Consider the following 16762-nt stretch of genomic DNA (forward strand, 5'->3'; position numbering starts at 1 on the left):
CAAATAACATGCATTCCTCAGATGACTTTATAACATTTTGATGTCCCTCATGTTGAAACTGTTGAAGATTTTATTATTTAGAAAACAAGTAATTTTGCTATATATTTGGACACAATTGTTTCTTCTGTCTGTGACTTTGGATTTCCTCTGTGTATGTGAAAGACCTTGAATGGAATGTTGTTTGCTGCAGAAAATTCTATTCTGAGAAGTCACATGGTAAAAGACCTTCACCCAAAACTATCTATAGGGTGTGTTACCTTCTTTGGAAGAAGATGTATGTATATAACTCTGAACCAAAATATACTCGGGAGCGCACTGGAAGGCCAGAGGGCCAGTGGGCCGCAGGGCCAGAGCGTTAGAGCGTCGTTCTATGGAACGGAACGGCGTTCGAAAATAAAGTCTAATTATTTCTGGCATCAAAGATCTCTGCGAAGTTATTTTTCAGAAAGATTGAAAACCACAACATTTGGCGCCCAACGTGGGGCTTGGGTTTTGAAGCAGAAGGAACCACGAAAGGTGACTCTGGTGACCGACACAGACAACAGTGGCCACTGTACTTTGAGGTGAGCAAATTTTTGCTTTTGAAAAAGTATGTGTTGTCACCAGTGAGCCAGAGTGGTAAGACCCTTTAAAATGCTTCTCCAAGTTTAAAGAACTAAAAATTGAAAATAGTATCTTTGATTCTAGAAATAAGTGTCTATTGTTGTTGATGATGTCAAGTACTGTGTTATAGCGTGGCGGAGCTCCCGTTAGTGTTTGCCAGTGTTTATATAATCTGATGCAGATTGTATGAATATTGGTACTGCTGATGTGCCGCTAAAGGTTTTGTCGTATGTACGTAAGAATTTATGTTTACTGTTAAAGGATAACAGTTATTGTTTTTTCTTGTCAAGAGGGCCTTGAGGATGACAAGTGTAATGATAAAGGTTATCAGTTTTTTATAGATTTAAGTATACTGGTATAGAATATCAGGTTTCTGTGTTTCCTATTAAGAGGGCCTTGACGGATAATGGGATAGCATGTACACAGATGAAGTTTAGTATTAGTTTTCTGTGTTTCTTATTAAGAGGGCCTCGACGGATAATAAGATAGCATGTACACAGAGGATTATAAGTACTGATAAGATATCAGTGTTGATCTGTGCTTACTTGTAAGTGGGCCTGGACGGATACAAGTATAGCATGCGTATAGATCAAGTTTAGCTTCCGGTTACCGTCTTGTTAAAGATTTGACAAGAGACTGCTCGGGGAAGCTAATAGCCTGCGGTTACCGTTTTGTCAAACATAGGTTTGACAAAAGTCTGCTCGGGTAGGCTAAGTTTTATATAGTTATTTTTCACTGTGTTGGGGAAGTGTATCAGTGATGTATTGATTATAAAGACAGTGAGTAACACTGTAAGTAGATTATAACTTGTGTGTGTGTGTATGTGGGATCCTGTGTGTCTGCTTGACTGTGCCTGTGGTTAAAAATAGGTGACAAGGAATGTGTGAATGAGCTTGAGAGACAAGTAATGTATAAATGAGTATTAAAAGTAAAGGAAATTGTAAAAGAAAACAATTGTTTCAAGATATTAGTCTTGCAGATTATTGTAGTATAAATAAGTTAAAGTATAAAATATATATTAATAAATGGACTGATATATATTAATGGATAAATAAATAAGAATGCACGTGCTTAATATATTATATCTTATATCTGAAGACGTCTAAAATTTGTATCTCATTATCCCTGAAGACAAAGTGAGAAAAATGATTCTATTGTAGATAATTAAGTTTGTGCTAAGAAAAAATTACTTGTGCAGTGTGCTAAAAGTGAACAAGATTGGGTGACCAAGTTTCAACAGTCATAAATAATTTACAGCAATCTTAGAATTGTAGTAAATGGGAATTGTTGGGAATGGGTGAGGAAAAGTTTATTCACCATGTTAGATTATTTTGAGCACAGCATGCAAATATAGGAGAAAGATTGAAGTCTGATTTTATGATAGGGAACATTATTTAATTGTATTATACTCAGAAAATCAAAAGTTAGATTATTGCTGATATTGCAATGAAGAAATAGCTTGCTTTTTCCTGCAACAAAGAACTTGCTTTACTAAAAACAGAATGGGAGAACTGCTGTTGTCAACCAGTGATTATTATATAGTATAAAAGAACTATGAAAAAGATGGTTAAAAAGTGGAATTTAGATAAAGAGCTAATAGCTCAGGAAAAAATATTTATAAAGACTAATTTGATCTATGCAGCTCTCTGAGTGTTCAAGTTTCAGATGGCTTCAGTGTCGAATGGAAGAGGTGAAAGGTCAAAGACGCGACTGCAGAGAGAAGAAAAAGAGTGGGTGAGGGGCTTTCAGCTCCCCTTCTGAAGATGACCACTCTCTGGAAAACTCAGCATGGAGAAAGACTGATTTAATGCTGGAAAAGGTGAAACTTTCACTATTTCACTGGAGACTTTTTCCTGAGGACAAGAGGAAAATCCTGAGATGCAAAGCTGTGGCAAAATCTATCAAAAGCCCAAACTCAGCAGAGGCAGAGAAACAACAGAGCCAATATACAGTCTACTACACCAAGCCTTGAGTGACAGCTAGGCTGACGACACATGCAGAGCGACAGCCATGAAGCTTCAACAGACTGATAATCTAAAAACAGAAGAACTGACCGACATCCTTCCCCTACGGGCAACACAGGTGTGGCAACTCCGATGATCACTCTAGAGACTGCTTCAAATTTAGTTATTATATTAACTTTATTCATTCTGATTATTCACTGGTCTCATAAGCAATTCTTTATATTCTCTGCTAAACTAACCCTCTCTGCTTTTCCAGTAGGTTCAAGTCCAGCCATATAAAAAAGAAAGAGAATACACTGAAAGAGAGAAGTGGGTGCTCAACTCACCAAATAGTTCAAACTGAGGCTGGATTTGGTATAGTGAGGGCTATTACATTACATAATACATTATTCTGTAGAAAAGAAAAAGATAGACGCAAAATGTCAAATAATTATTATTGTTTACAAAACAATGATACTGGTCACTCCATTTTGTTTTGGTAAGTTTTTAGAGATATAGATTGGAGAAAAAATTATTCCAAAAGTCCAAGCTTATGAAATCGCAAAAAATGCTGTCAAAACTGGGATAATGAGATGGAAATGTTGTTGGCCATGGATCCAAGATTATGCAGAGATCTCCAATTTATATCATAAAGCAGCTCAAATCAGAAAAACAAATGACAAAATGCATTTGAAAAATTACAATTGGCAGGCCTATTATACTAAAATACTTAGTCTATTAGATTTTGTAAAAAGAAAAAAAGGATTATAACAACGGTGTTAAACTAAACCTTATGATCATTGACACTTCTCAGTAGTGTTTGACATAGCTGTGTTGACCTGATCAGACCTTATGGCTAAAATTATAGGATGCCACATTTAGAGCACAACCTGTAAGAGTGTATGCTGGCCAGTGTGTGTGAGAGAGACACTGAGTGTGAATGAGTGAGAGATGGTGTCTGAAGAAACATCTAAGCCAAATCAATTATTTTGCCAATACAGCTGTATTTAAAATTTAACATGTGGGCCCACAGGGCAAATTCTGCCCAGTAAAATAATGACCATGGATGCATTTGGTTAAATTTCCTGGTTGGAACTATAATAACAATATGAAAAAACAAAGAATGAAAAGAGAAAAATAAAAATTGAAAAAACAGTCCCAGATTTGCGCAGCGCATAACACATCTGCCTTTCTTTTCAGCATATCATGATGGAGCTGATCTTTGTCAAAAGTATGAAATATTGTCTTGTAACTTTTGTATAGTAACAAAGTGGGTTGAGTATTGTCCAAGATGCCTAATAAATAATGTGCTAATAGTGGAACTCAAGACAAAGAGATAACTGAGTTGTATTGACTAATTATAAGAGTAAATTGAATTTTATTGTGAGAAAAATGCAAAAAGTTGCAAATAATGATCAAAAGTCAAATTTATGAAAAACAAATGAGAATATATGGATTAAAGTCCTGCTGTTAATGAAAGCAGAAAGGACACCACTCAACCCACATGACCTTTCTACAGGTAACAGCGAGAAGGACAATGGGACAGATGAGCAGATGATTGAAATCACATGTTGTTGTCACTAACAAAAACAATTAAGCTTTAATTTACAGATAGCAGCAGTTCAATTCCAGGAAGGATTCTGGGACGAGTCTGACAAAAAGAACCAGTAACTGTGCTTTGTAATTTCAGAAGAAGTGATCAACAGACTGACATTTGAGTTCATGTCTCTCAACTTAAAATACACCAACTGACTTCAGCAACCCCCCACAACTGAAGCGAGGGATCAAGGACATGCTGACAATGAGAGAAAAGAGTCCATTGCAACAAACGACTCAAGAGTCACCCTGGTGAACGATGTAAAGATGACAAGATGGCTAACAGAGTGATCAAATCATGAATGGAAAAAGAAGACAAACTTGACCAGAAACACAGTAATGAGAGGAACTGTGCAAAGAAGAGAATCAACAGAGATGAGTACAAGCTCAAACAATAGTCAACATCAACCTACTTTCCTATGAATGAATGTTCATCCCTTGAATAGATTCAGTAGCAACTTAATAATAACCCCACCATAACAAAAATGATTGAAGAGAAAAATATATTAAAGCAACATAGAAAACAATGATAATGAAAAAAAGAAAAGAAACTAAAATAATGTTAACAATTAATGTAAGAAATTGATATAGCATAGTGGGAATTAAGACAATTCATGAAGGAAAAAATTAGAACTAAAAATAACTTTAATAAATCTTAATGGATACTCAGATGAAATTTGTCAATACAAGGGTATACTTAATTAATTTAAGGCTACAGTTGAAATTAAAGCAAGTATTAACAAATATTAAATTTTAATTTTAATTGATAAGAATACAATTTGATTCAAAATGCAATTGATTAGTTAAAATGATATCAAGTAGTGCTTGATAGAAAGTATAGAAAGTTTATAGACTTAGAGGAAGTTATTGAAATCCAATAACAAACAGGCCCTTGTGAACAATCTAAATGGCACCAGAGGGGCGTCAAGAATAGATATTTGGCATTCACATGAAGGACAGATTGTTGAACCAGTGAATACTTTTGAATATTCTCAATCCAGATGCGCAATGGTTTTAAACCAGTGCGCAAAGGGGGGAGTAAGGTAAGAAAATTAAATTAAAAGCATTTTTGCAAAGTTTTGTGAAATTTGTGGCAAAAACGAAGTTAAGAAAAGAACAGCGACAAAAATAGGCCATATATCAGTCTACAGAAGAACTATTAAAACACTTGGTAATGGATTATGTGGACATGATATAGATGGGTAAAAGCGATGAAATCAACAGAGGAGGACAGGAACAGAAATTATATTTCTGACAGAAGTAATCCTTAGATTGAAAATCTATCAGAAATAAGGTCAGATTATATGTCAACTAAACAGAAGTATTGAAGATTAAAAAAAAGTTGCATACGAACACAAGGAAGTTTTAAAAAAAATTAAGTTATAATGCTAATGGTTTAAATGGTTGATAGACAAACTTTTAGATTGTTAGATATAAAGAAAAAAAGTACATATAAGGAATATGTAAGATAGTGCAAAAAGTTATTTTCTTGAGTTATTTTCTAATTGTCTAATGAGTTTATTGAATGACTTTTATGAGATAAATGTAACATTGCTCTGAAGCTTTCTTAGTTAGAGTGATTACATGACACATAATTAGTTTATTCATGATAGTTTATTTAGAAATTAGTAGAAACGAAGAAAATGTATTCAGTTTAGTCTTGAACTGAGGAGCGACAATGAGAATGAGAAGCAACACGCGAGATTAAAAAGGTCAAAATGGAATTTATTGTTTAAATTTGGTAATAAAATAGACAGTAAGTGAAATGTATTGCAATTTATTAGATGTGTAAAGTGTTCTGTTCACTAAAATTGACCGACTAAAAGATGGATTCTTCGAATTTAAGAAATGATATTCTCTCATTAGAAGTGATAAAAATGAGAGAGTTATGTTTACCCAGCCATATTCTGAATTAATGTCATATGGATCAAGTAGAACAAAAATGCATAATGAATCAATTAGACTACTATAATAAGCAGATATTTATTATAATGCTTTGTCTGCATTAGGAGAAAAACAATTATGTGAAAAAAGTAAACTGACTTATGTTTGGTGATCAGTGTTGCACTTTTACTAAATAATATTGCGCAGGGAGGAAAATTTAGCGATTACGATTGAGTCAAGAAAAACTTAAGAGCAGAAGTTAAGGAAAACTTAATGAAAAGTTTTGAAAATTAAGGTTTGCTCAATTAGGGATATTGAAAGTGGGTTATTATTCTGTTGTGTACTTTGTATATTAAGATCACTAGTTGGAAAACCACGGTTAAACGAATGAAAATGCGGAAAAAAGATAATGAAAACTAATTTGAGAGGGCAACCAAATTGATATTTACAAACCCTGGATGTTGATTCCAGTAAATGAGGAATTGAGGACGAAGAAGATGATTGATGAGCCAGACCCAAGAGGATATCTACACCGCAAGAAAACTTTCAATAGTATAAGAGACTTTTATGTTTGATATACTCTACATAACTGTGACAATATCAGGCAATGCTGAACCAAATGTATACACACACTTATAACACTGTCTTATTCTTTGGTTTAATTTTGATTAGGGAGAATTCAAATTTTTTACTCTTTCCATTGAAAGAAAAAGAAAAAAACAACTGAAAGAAAATCGAGAGAGATGTTTGGCTCGAATGCTCCTCCGGAGTGTGCTGGCTTAATCCAGTAATTGGAAAGGAGAATGGGTGACTCAGTTGGGTCACTAGGTAGCATAAATGAGAGAGCTGGATTTTGAAACTACACTCTGGTAAAGGATAGTGAATGTGAGGCTTAATAAGCCTCAGAGGAGGGAATGTTGAAGATTTTATTATTTAGAAAACAAGTAATTTTGCTATATATTTGGACACAATTATTTCTTCTGTCTGTGACTTTGGATTTCCTCTGTGTATGTGAAAGACCTTGAATGGAATGTTGTTTGCTGCAGAAAATTCTATTCTGAGAAGTCACATGGTAAAAGACCTTTACCCAAAACTATCTATAGGGTGTGTTACCTTCTTTGGAAGAAGATGTATGTATATAACTCTGAACCAAAAGATACTCGGGAGCGCACTGGAAGGCCAGAGGGCCAGTGGGCCGCAGGGCCAGAGCGTTAGAGCGTCGTTCTATGGAACGGAACGGCGTTCGAAAATAAAGTCTAATTATTTCTGGCATCAAAGATCTCTGCGAAGTTATTTTTCAGAAAGATTGAAAACCACAACAAAACCCTTGTGGTTTGTATGGATATTTGGAGTCCAGTAACAACATTTCTTGTTGTTGTGGTCTCAAGACCTATAGAGAACATGCACTCTTGATGAAAAGTAGATAACTTATAGTGACAATAGAACAATGACCTAGCAGACTAACACTCCCAAATTTAGTGAACTCTAACCAAACATTACATTGTTAGAATTCAAAATATAAGATTAACATTTTAATATTATTTCATTGTCTATGGTTAACCAGTCACCAACTGTGTCAAGTATAGATTAAATCCTTGCCCAGTTGACAAGGGCTGTGGGCAGAGCATTCCACCAGGAAAGTGATATTATCGATTAATGATGTGTTGATATGAAACACAGGCCAATAGCATATTAAACCTATGTTTATCCTCATGGCTTGTAATATACACAATAGGAACTAAGTTTGCATAACTTACACACAGCGTGTAGTGCCCAGGGGTCCACAATGGAATAATCTAGGCATCTTTCATGTGCGAATTCACCTAATTACAAGAGGCAAACAAATTGTACAGTCATGTACTAAAAGGATGATGGTGGTTAAATACTGCTCAACACTTTTGTTGATGTAACTGAAATCCTTATATGTCATCCTTACTTCTACTTTAATTTAGCATACAGACGACAAACATAGTTGCTAGAGCAAACAGGACTCAGTGATTTGCCCAAGTGTCACCCTGTTTGCAAAACCTATGTGTCCTAATAAAGCAGCAAACTGACATTCACAGTCTGATTTCACGAAAACTGTTTCTTACCGGAAAACTGGAAAGGGGAGATTGATTAATGGGTGGGAGCCAAGTTGGAGGAACATAGAGATCAACGATGAAAACGTCTTTTCCCTGCAGAATGTCAATCATTCCAATAAGATAAACGCCTTGAAATTTATTTTTTTTTGTCCCCTCCAAATTTACATTAAATTTAACATCGAACCTGCAACTGTAGAATCTCTCTGAGGATCCTAAAACATCCATTTCCGACCTATAAATGAAATATATTATTTATACGAATCATTCATATAAGTGTATTTGCTGCAAGTACTCATTGTGTGTTTCCGACCGTGGATTCCATTTCTTTTTTCAGGCCGAGGGTTTGAAAGTCTGGTCTGGTGATGCATGTTACTCCATCTTTCACAATCAGCTCATTCCCGGCTTACTCTGATCCAGGACATAGTTTATCTGAAAGTTTTGAAAGAAAACACTAAAATTATGCATGACAAAATAATGCAAAACAAAGATTGTGAGATACATATGAAAGGTGTTCGATATAAAGTTCATGTGTACCAACTGCTCCTGAAGAGAATGATGTCCCAGAGTCCAGCATGATCGAGAAGGCTTGAGGTTTACTGGTAGAATCAACTCTTGACAGTGCTCACCACACTGGTTTTCAGGTTCTGTTGCTGAAATTAGATAAATGTTGTTGAAGACATTGTTAACTCATTTGATTGAGTATACATTTATCAGTGTACATTAATACATACTTGATACATGTCATTGAGTACTCAATTACAATTTAGGAACATAATGAATTTACTTTTTATAAACAAACAGTTTAACCTTGTACATAAGTTTTTCAGATAACAAAACATCTGTAAAGAACCCAATTTTGCATATGTGTGGTCTAAAAATACATATACTTTAATATATGCTTATACACATACTTAGTCTCCACGTTTTGAGTTTCATGTTTGTTTTTGTCTAATGTTTCAGGAACAAAAAGATAATTATTAAAATAATAAATAAAACATTAGCCCGGTTTTTGAATCTGTTTGTTGAGAACCTTTGAACAAAGTCAACAAATTATGATTCATAAAGAAATAGTAACAGGCTTTATATTTGTTTGAAATGTGATAAATTCCAAGATATATTTTGTGTTTGGTGTTTCAGTGTGTGATAGGTCACACTCATGAAATGTTTTGGGTGCTACAATGTATTATGTAAACCAGTGAAGATCAATTATTATGTATGTGTGAACCCTAATGGGCTATGAGTAATACATTGACATGTGAAGTAACAACCGTTTTAAGTTCTGTAATTTTGCCCGGTGATATTATCCTAATTTGTGTAATCTTTTATTATTTATGATATGTGCATTTTAAGCTACAAAGCCATGAAATCAAACAGTATGTTACAACTAGAATGTAAAAACATGAGATTGCAAGTGACTTACCGGTACATAGAACTGCCTGGCCATAGTCATTGAATTCAGTGTCTGTCACAAATGTCTTTCTGGCTCTTTTGATGAATTCATTGTTAGTCCTTTGATTGTGGTGGTGTACAATGCTTCTCAAAAGGAATATATTTGTTTCTGGTGCTGCATTATTCAGGAAATAATTGTTTTTCCTCATTTGCGAAAAAAATTGTTCCACAACTTGGCTATTTATCTTCCCAGCAAGCTCAGGAACCAGAGAAATCTTCCTCAAGATGTCCCTTGGGTCTTTGGTGTTGGACTCATGAAACGTGTCGTACAACACTAAGTGGTCAGCAGATCCAGTAATAGGATGACCATTTTCATCTGGTGTTTCTTTCTTTTCACGGAGCCATGACAGATGGGAAAATATCTTGCCCTCTCTGGCCATGGAGATGTTTTCCGTAGTTGGCTCAAGCAATCTTCCCTCAAAAGGCTGAAAGGGAACAATGTCTGGGGCCCTAGTCACATTTGTATGTGCAACCAAACCTCTCGCAAAATCATAAATACATTTATTAGGAAGATGTTTCCATGACAGAAGTAAACCTGCATAGTCTCGTGGGCTCTCAGCTCGAATCAGGAATTTTAGGCTGTACACAACACCACAAGGGCACATTATGGCACACCAACCACCTACATGAATACAGGAGAAAAAAAAACTGATGAGCAATACAAACCATGTAGACTTGAAATGCATATTTCATATATTTACACTTTCCAAAACACTGACCTGATGCACCCCATATTTTCTGGAAAATCTTGTCGTAGCTGTGCCGTGTTTGCATTTCACTACGCAAGCGTGAAATGAGGTCCAGTTTTGATCCAACTGTGTCAAGACCACATTCCTTGCACAGTTTACGAACAACATCAACCTGATCAAAGTAGGATTAGGAAAATACATTTTGATGTGCCCCCAAACAAATGCATGTGAAACTAAACAAAAACATATAATAAAAATACATTATACAAAACAAATATACCTTTTGGTTCATGAGCTCCTCCATCAGTCTATCTTCTGTAACATGGTAGACTTGGGACTCTTCAGACACCTTAGCAGTCTTAATCTTTTCAAATTCTGTGTTGAGCACCTCATTGGAGGACCTTGTTTTGTGCCCAATCCAAGGAGCCCAGAAATGGTAGGAGGGCAGTACCTTGAATGGATTCTGATTATTACCTTTGGACACACAAGGTTAGTATAAATAAATATTTCAGTTTTGTTTTTTAAAAAGCTTGTCATTTGAATTGAAAAAAATTAAAATTAGAACTAAATACAAAGAAATATGGGATTGAATCCACAATTACTTGACACAAATCCCCGTCCAATCATCTCCAGAGTGATACCGGCTGCAGCACTCTGTGCATTTCTGTTTTGGTGGTAGCTCCGTCCCTTTACACACACTAATGTGATTTGCCTAAAAGAAGAGGGAAGTATTAATAGATTGTTTACGTAATAAGTATAGTGACACATATGAAACACCAGTAGTACCTTATAAATCATAAGAGTTTACAAAAATCCAATAACTTTCCACAAAAAAAAGGAATTGAACAATGTAGGTGAAAAGTTGTGTGTGGTAGATGTACTGTAAAAAATAGTGAGGTAAGAAAAACCAAAAAAAACTTATATAAATGTTAACATTCTCCTATACAAAATATGTAAAATGGTAAATGGACTGCATTTAGGCTATATAGCGCTTTCAACAGACCCATGGCCACCAAAGCGCATTAAACACCATCATAAACATATTAAACATCAGGCATTTACACGGGCATAGGGAAAAGTACTACTTCAACAAAAAACAAAAAAAACATAGCTAGCTAACAAACTCTCGTGTGCATAGACAACCTAGCATTTTAGACTATTCTCTGCCAAGACTGTTCTATGAGATCTCGTTAACTGGGTACAATCTTCACACATCCAAGTGAAAAAAACGCATTTACAATATTAAATCATACCACTCAAAGAACGATTTAATTGGAAAATCTATTGTAGCAACCTAGCTCTAGAATTGAGGCACACCATAGTTCACTAATACCTTTAAAAAACACGACACAGTACCTTGAAAACAAGATGATTCTTTTTTACTAGCTAGTTTGTGCATTTGAATTCTGACATGACCTATAAATCATCGACAGTTTATTATTTTTTTCTTACCGCTGACATCTGCATGGCGCGTCAACTTTGAAAAGTGAATGACGATATGGAAATGACGTCAATTTGAAAAGTGAATGACGATACGGAAATGACGTCTGCTGTCCATCCACTGGTGTCCAGCCACTGGTGTCTAGCAAGAAGTGAGTCTGCGGGGCTACAGCTAGATGCCTCTCATGTAGCCTGCAAGACAGTCAAATGGATAGTGGATACTAGACAATAGACAAAGTGATGTGATGGTTGGGGCAGCGAGAGACTCATGCTGAAAAGTCCATTTCTCCCCTACCCTTCTGTGTGACATTGAGTTGCTGGTTTGCCCTGGGGACAAAGGACCTCCTCAATGTTGAACATGACAGAAGCCTTCTACTGCAAATGATCCTCGGTTTGTTAAATGATTAACTCCAGCTCCATGCCAAACACAGAGCCAGCATTCCTTCCCAGCCTGTCCCAGCAGCCCTCTTCTTAATGCTGCCTCCCCAGCACACCACAGCATAAACAAGGACTCTGGCCATGTTTAATCTTGCTCAGAGTCACTACTGGTATGGTATTCTTCAGAATCACTATCAAAGTTAATTTCTGTTTCAGTCAGGACTTGAACATAATAGTTATTTGCATGCTTTGCCAGGCTGTTGCTTGCTTGTTCTTCATCGTCAAGCTCCGTAGACCTTGGATACCATCTTGAAGCAGGCCCCACGTCTCACCTTACATGTTAAAACACGTTGAGCCTTTATTAATTAGAAACTTTCCGAAATATTGTAATGTATGCCAAGTATAACCAATACATACCTGATGTCACATTAGAAAGCTGGGATGACATCTGCTTCAGGGTGTCTGCACGGGTGCAAAGAAACGTCCAATGCTTGTTCATCTCTGCAATAAGAATCCTCTTCTCCTCCTCAAGTCTCCTTACTGCCATCACTATGTCGAACGCCTTCCTCTTTGTCCTTAGATCTACAGAGTCTGGAATACATTGATGAAACTTAAGTCGGTTGTATTTAAGATTAGGATTTAAAGATTTTCTGGGGTTACAATCGAGGCATGACAGATTTTGTGCCACTATGTGACTATTTCACATAGTCAACGCAATTGTGTACACTTGAACACTTGTACTCTTCAGATAGAATGGTGTCCAAGGTCAGTTTTTCTGCATTAGGAACCAAGGTGTAATACATTTCCTCTACAGAATTTACATTTATTTTTCCTCCCTGATCTTTTGGCGGATCCGGGCACGTCCTATGCATCCGTCACTATCTTTATAAAGACGCTGGGACCTCCTCTTAACACTTGCCACCAGCTCCTCAATTCGGCTGGCAACAGCAGCAACATCAGCATCATTTGGGGATGTTGTTGCTGAGAGGAAGAAATGAAGAGATAAGAAATATGATTCTTGATTCCATCCATAAATATTAATTCTGGTGTATGAGCAAAATAAAGCCTCAACAATATTTTCATATTTCTCTGTAACTGAGGCTACACTTGTAGCTAAGGTTGAGTATAGTTAGGTTAGTTAGGTTCTTTATTATCCACATCTTTTCCACACGTCATCAGCAATCAGAGTATGTGCTCTTTGACTACGATTACAATGTAGTTTTTATGTCATATGTTTGCATTGTTTTTATGTCTTTGTTTTTAAATTTTATTTTTTATTTTATACCTTCTGTACAGCACTTTGGTTCCACTTGTGGTTTTGAAAGTGCTCTATAAATAAAGTTGAGTTGAGTTGAGTTGAGTTGAGTTGAATATTCTGAGCTTTATATTTTCAGAGTCAAAGTGGCTCACCATTGTCATCAGGATCAAAATTTACTGGTTACCTTACCTGCTTTTGACATGTGCTTGGCGGTAACAGCAATCCTCGAGAGGAAGGTGTTGCACTGCTCCACCTCTTCCCCAAGAGTCGAACCAGCCCCCTCCTGATATGCTCCACTCCATTTTACCTTTAAAAAAGACAAGAAAAAACAAAACCTAAGTGGCAACAACCTTATGCTGGTTTTTTTAGGGAAAGAAAATGTCATGGACAATCATTTTTAGGACTTCTGAGACGTTTCACGCACCGCTGACCACTGCCCTCTACAGACACCTCTTCCAGACACCTAAAACATGGAAGATAGTTAACAGTCCAAACTTGTTCAAACAAAGTCCTCTCTAGGACGTGGTGTTTTATAGGTAAATATAGTGAAGTTGTGCAAGTTTACATGACTGGTTGAGGTATGGACATAATCCACGAATCTTGCGACATCATCATCATTCGCGATGAACACGCCATCAAAGATGGCTTGTTCCTCCAATCTAAATTAAGAGAGATACATATTAACTTTAAATATTCATTTCAAAATTCATATGATGCACACACAGGATTTGTAAGTACCTTGCTGCACTCTTGAATCTGTAGTGCTTGAGGTTTCCATCAATGGATACTGCAAGCATGTCTGGGCTGCACGCTGGGCAGTCAAAGTGGTCCTCCTGGCATAATTTGTCCAATTCGAATCAGACAGCCTCCCACTCTAAGAAGCTTTTGCGGAAGCTGTCTGCTGTGATGTTTCCGCTCTATTTCAAAGAAGAGAAATGCTCTAAATGGATACATTTCTTGATGTTTGTACTAATTTCGTAACCACTCTTTAGAATACATATCAAAGGAAATAAACAATGTGTAAACTTCACTCACACACTATACACTGGTGTATTTGGGAGACCTGGCCATTAAACATACAGGATATTGTGTGACATTCAGTATAAATCTATACGCAAAGAGGGCTACAACAGCTTCCATATTGTTTAGAAGTAAGCCTGTGCAATGTTTGGCCCATTAATCCAAGGGAACACTTCTGGGATCAGGAAATGATATTGGGGAGAAGATGTTAAAGTCTGTAGCCAATGGAGTTGAAGTTGAGATCTTCAGAATGACCTTTTTCAGAATGAAATTTTTTAGAATGACATTTTTTCAGAAATGTCTCAGTGCAAACTGCATGACTGATGAGAGAACATGATTTTATGGTTGTTTACAAAGGGTCTAAATTTAACACAACTTTTTTCCTAAACAGTGCAAATGTTCATGTGTACTATCATCATCATCATCATCATGCCCTCATAGTATTATTTCTTGAGTTACGCAATTATTACCACAAATACTTACAACGCCAAAGCCAACAGTGCGTTGATCCAGCATTCTAAGAAATGCTTGGCTAGACATCCCTGGAGCTGGCATCTTCAGCTCTTCAAAAGAAAAAAGGACATCTGTCGCATACACAGTTGAATAGTGAGAAGTGGCAGACCAGTAGTCATTACGGATCAGGTCATCCACTCCAGGACTCCAAGTTGCTTTACATGCCTTGCATCTAATCTGAGGCAATCTGAGATCATATTGCCCTGGAAAAAGAAGGAAATATATACTCAAAGTTAATTCTGACAGACGCAAACTGTGTCATTCTGACAACTGATATGGGAACCTTTGACTAAGGATGGATCAGGAGGACACTAATACAAACATTTTGTAAGGCACTATATTGGAAGTCACACATTTGTCAGGCAAATTAACTATCCCCATTCAAACAAAGCTTAATTGTTTTCCTCCACATAGGTGGGCCCAGCCAATCTAATCAACACACAACCTATTGACACCTCTGGATTTCCAGCCATGATAAAGAGCATTTTTGGCACAAAGTAACATGTATGAATGTAACATTCATGATTCGTATATGTGCTTAATTCCTTTACAAAAATGAACCATGTTTTTTTTTTGTAGTAACGATGGTTTAACTATGGTTTTTGTAGTAAAATCATAGTAACTAAAAATTAACCATGGTTTTAGTAGTAAAGCAATTTTTTTTTTAATTCACTCCCAGAAAAAAAAAGGTACACGATGGTAGAAATAGTCTTCCTCAAAGAACAATTTTGTACCTTTTCAATAATAGTACCTACTCGGTTACTATCGTAACCTCAGTTCCCTGAGAGTAGGGAACGAGTATTGCGTAGCTATTCGCTTTGGGGAAACTGTCCATATAGCAATTTCCTATTATGATCGGCAGTGAATAGACAGATCTGTTATTTTAGCTATGCACCGGTATTGCAGTAGCAAATAGTAGAAAATAAATCACACACGCGCAGGTCGTACTTGTCAATGACAGGCACTACACTCTGCGGAGGTTTCTGCGGAAGTCTGCGGGTGCATACTACAATAATACGTTACTGGGAACATAATAAAGACACCTGGACTCGGTCGAGACCAAAACCATATTTGGCAAGACCAGTGGCCGAGACCGAGACAAGCCCGAGTCCGAATACCAGCGAGTCCAATACAGGTCCGAGACCATAGAAAAACGGTCTCGAGTCTGGACTCGAGTCCAAGACCGGACTTGAGTACTACAGCCCTACCTCTAGTCGAATGAGCCTTGAAACCTATAGGGCAAACCTGATCCACTGAGGTATATGCCATAGATATGGCATCCACTATCCATCTAGACAGTCTATGCTTAGTGACTGGATCACCCTTGGATCGGCCACCAAAGTAGACAAAGAGCTGTTCTGATTGTCTAAAAGACGCAGAACGCTCCAGACAGATTCTCAGTGCTCTGACAGAGCAGAGTCGATTAGCCTCTCCATCCTCAGCAGAAGGGCTAATTACGTGATAACCTGTGCTCTAAACTGCGTTGAGAGCACTTTGGGTACATAACCATGTCTGCGTTTGAGGATAACCCTGGAGTCATCCAATCCAAACTCCAAACATGAAGGGCTCACGGAAAAGAGCCTGCAGATCTCCCACTCGCTTGATAGATGCCAGTGCCAGCAGGAGAGCAGTCTTTAGCGAGAGAGGTTTAAGATCAACCAACTGGAGAGGTTCAAAAGGTGGACCTTTCAGAGCCCCAAGGAACGTGGAAAGGTCCCAAGACGGCACAGAAGGAGGTCTGGAGGTATATACATGGATACATCTTTACCTCCGGCTAGGGATGCACCGATACCACTTTTTTCAGAATCGATCCGATCCAATACCAAAGATTCTGAGTATCGACCGATACCGATGCAGATCCGATACCAGCGCAGTTTTTTTTTTTAATCAAGTAGAATTTATATA

At 36.9% G+C, this 16762-nt stretch overlaps 1 protein-coding gene across 3 annotated transcripts in view; it reads right to left on the reverse strand.

The window, feature by feature from the left end:
• The window catches only part of LOC143745597 (uncharacterized), a 43585-nt gene that overhangs the window by 4724 nt on the left and 22099 nt on the right, over positions 1-16762 (reverse strand). Inside the window, exons 6-23 of one of the 3 annotated variants that reach the window (XM_077237712.1) lie at positions 14828-15060; positions 14063-14241; positions 13890-13983; positions 13749-13787; positions 13514-13631; positions 12484-12657; positions 11984-12398; positions 11701-11880; positions 10851-10960; positions 10529-10722; positions 10279-10420; positions 9531-10181; positions 8645-8760; positions 8421-8539; positions 8295-8342; positions 8120-8203; positions 7784-7849; positions 6480-6553 (exon numbers count right to left, since the gene is read on the reverse strand). In XM_077237712.1, coding sequence (XP_077093827.1) covers positions 8498-8539; positions 8645-8760; positions 9531-10181; positions 10279-10420; positions 10529-10722; positions 10851-10960; positions 11701-11880; positions 11984-12048 — 1500 coding nt within the window. In that variant the 5' untranslated portion in view covers positions 12049-12398; positions 12484-12657; positions 13514-13631; ... (2 more) ...; positions 14063-14241; positions 14828-15060 and the 3' untranslated portion in view covers positions 6480-6553; positions 7784-7849; positions 8120-8203; positions 8295-8342; positions 8421-8497. Of the gene's footprint in view, positions 1-6479; positions 6554-7783; positions 7850-8119; positions 8204-8294; positions 8343-8420; positions 8562-8644; positions 8761-9530; positions 10182-10278; positions 10421-10528; positions 10723-10850; positions 10961-11700; positions 11881-11983; positions 12399-12483; positions 12658-12887; positions 13048-13513; positions 13632-13748; positions 13788-13889; positions 13984-14062; positions 14242-14827; positions 15061-16762 lie in introns of those variants that run through there. The other 2 variants (XM_077237711.1, XM_077237710.1) reach the window with 2 other exon arrangements.

This window comes from Siphateles boraxobius, unplaced genomic scaffold, assembly GCF_051911475.1.
Source record: "Siphateles boraxobius isolate OS27281-9 unplaced genomic scaffold, OSU_SipBor_1 207, whole genome shotgun sequence".
NCBI lineage: Eukaryota > Metazoa > Chordata > Actinopteri > Cypriniformes > Leuciscidae > Siphateles > Siphateles boraxobius.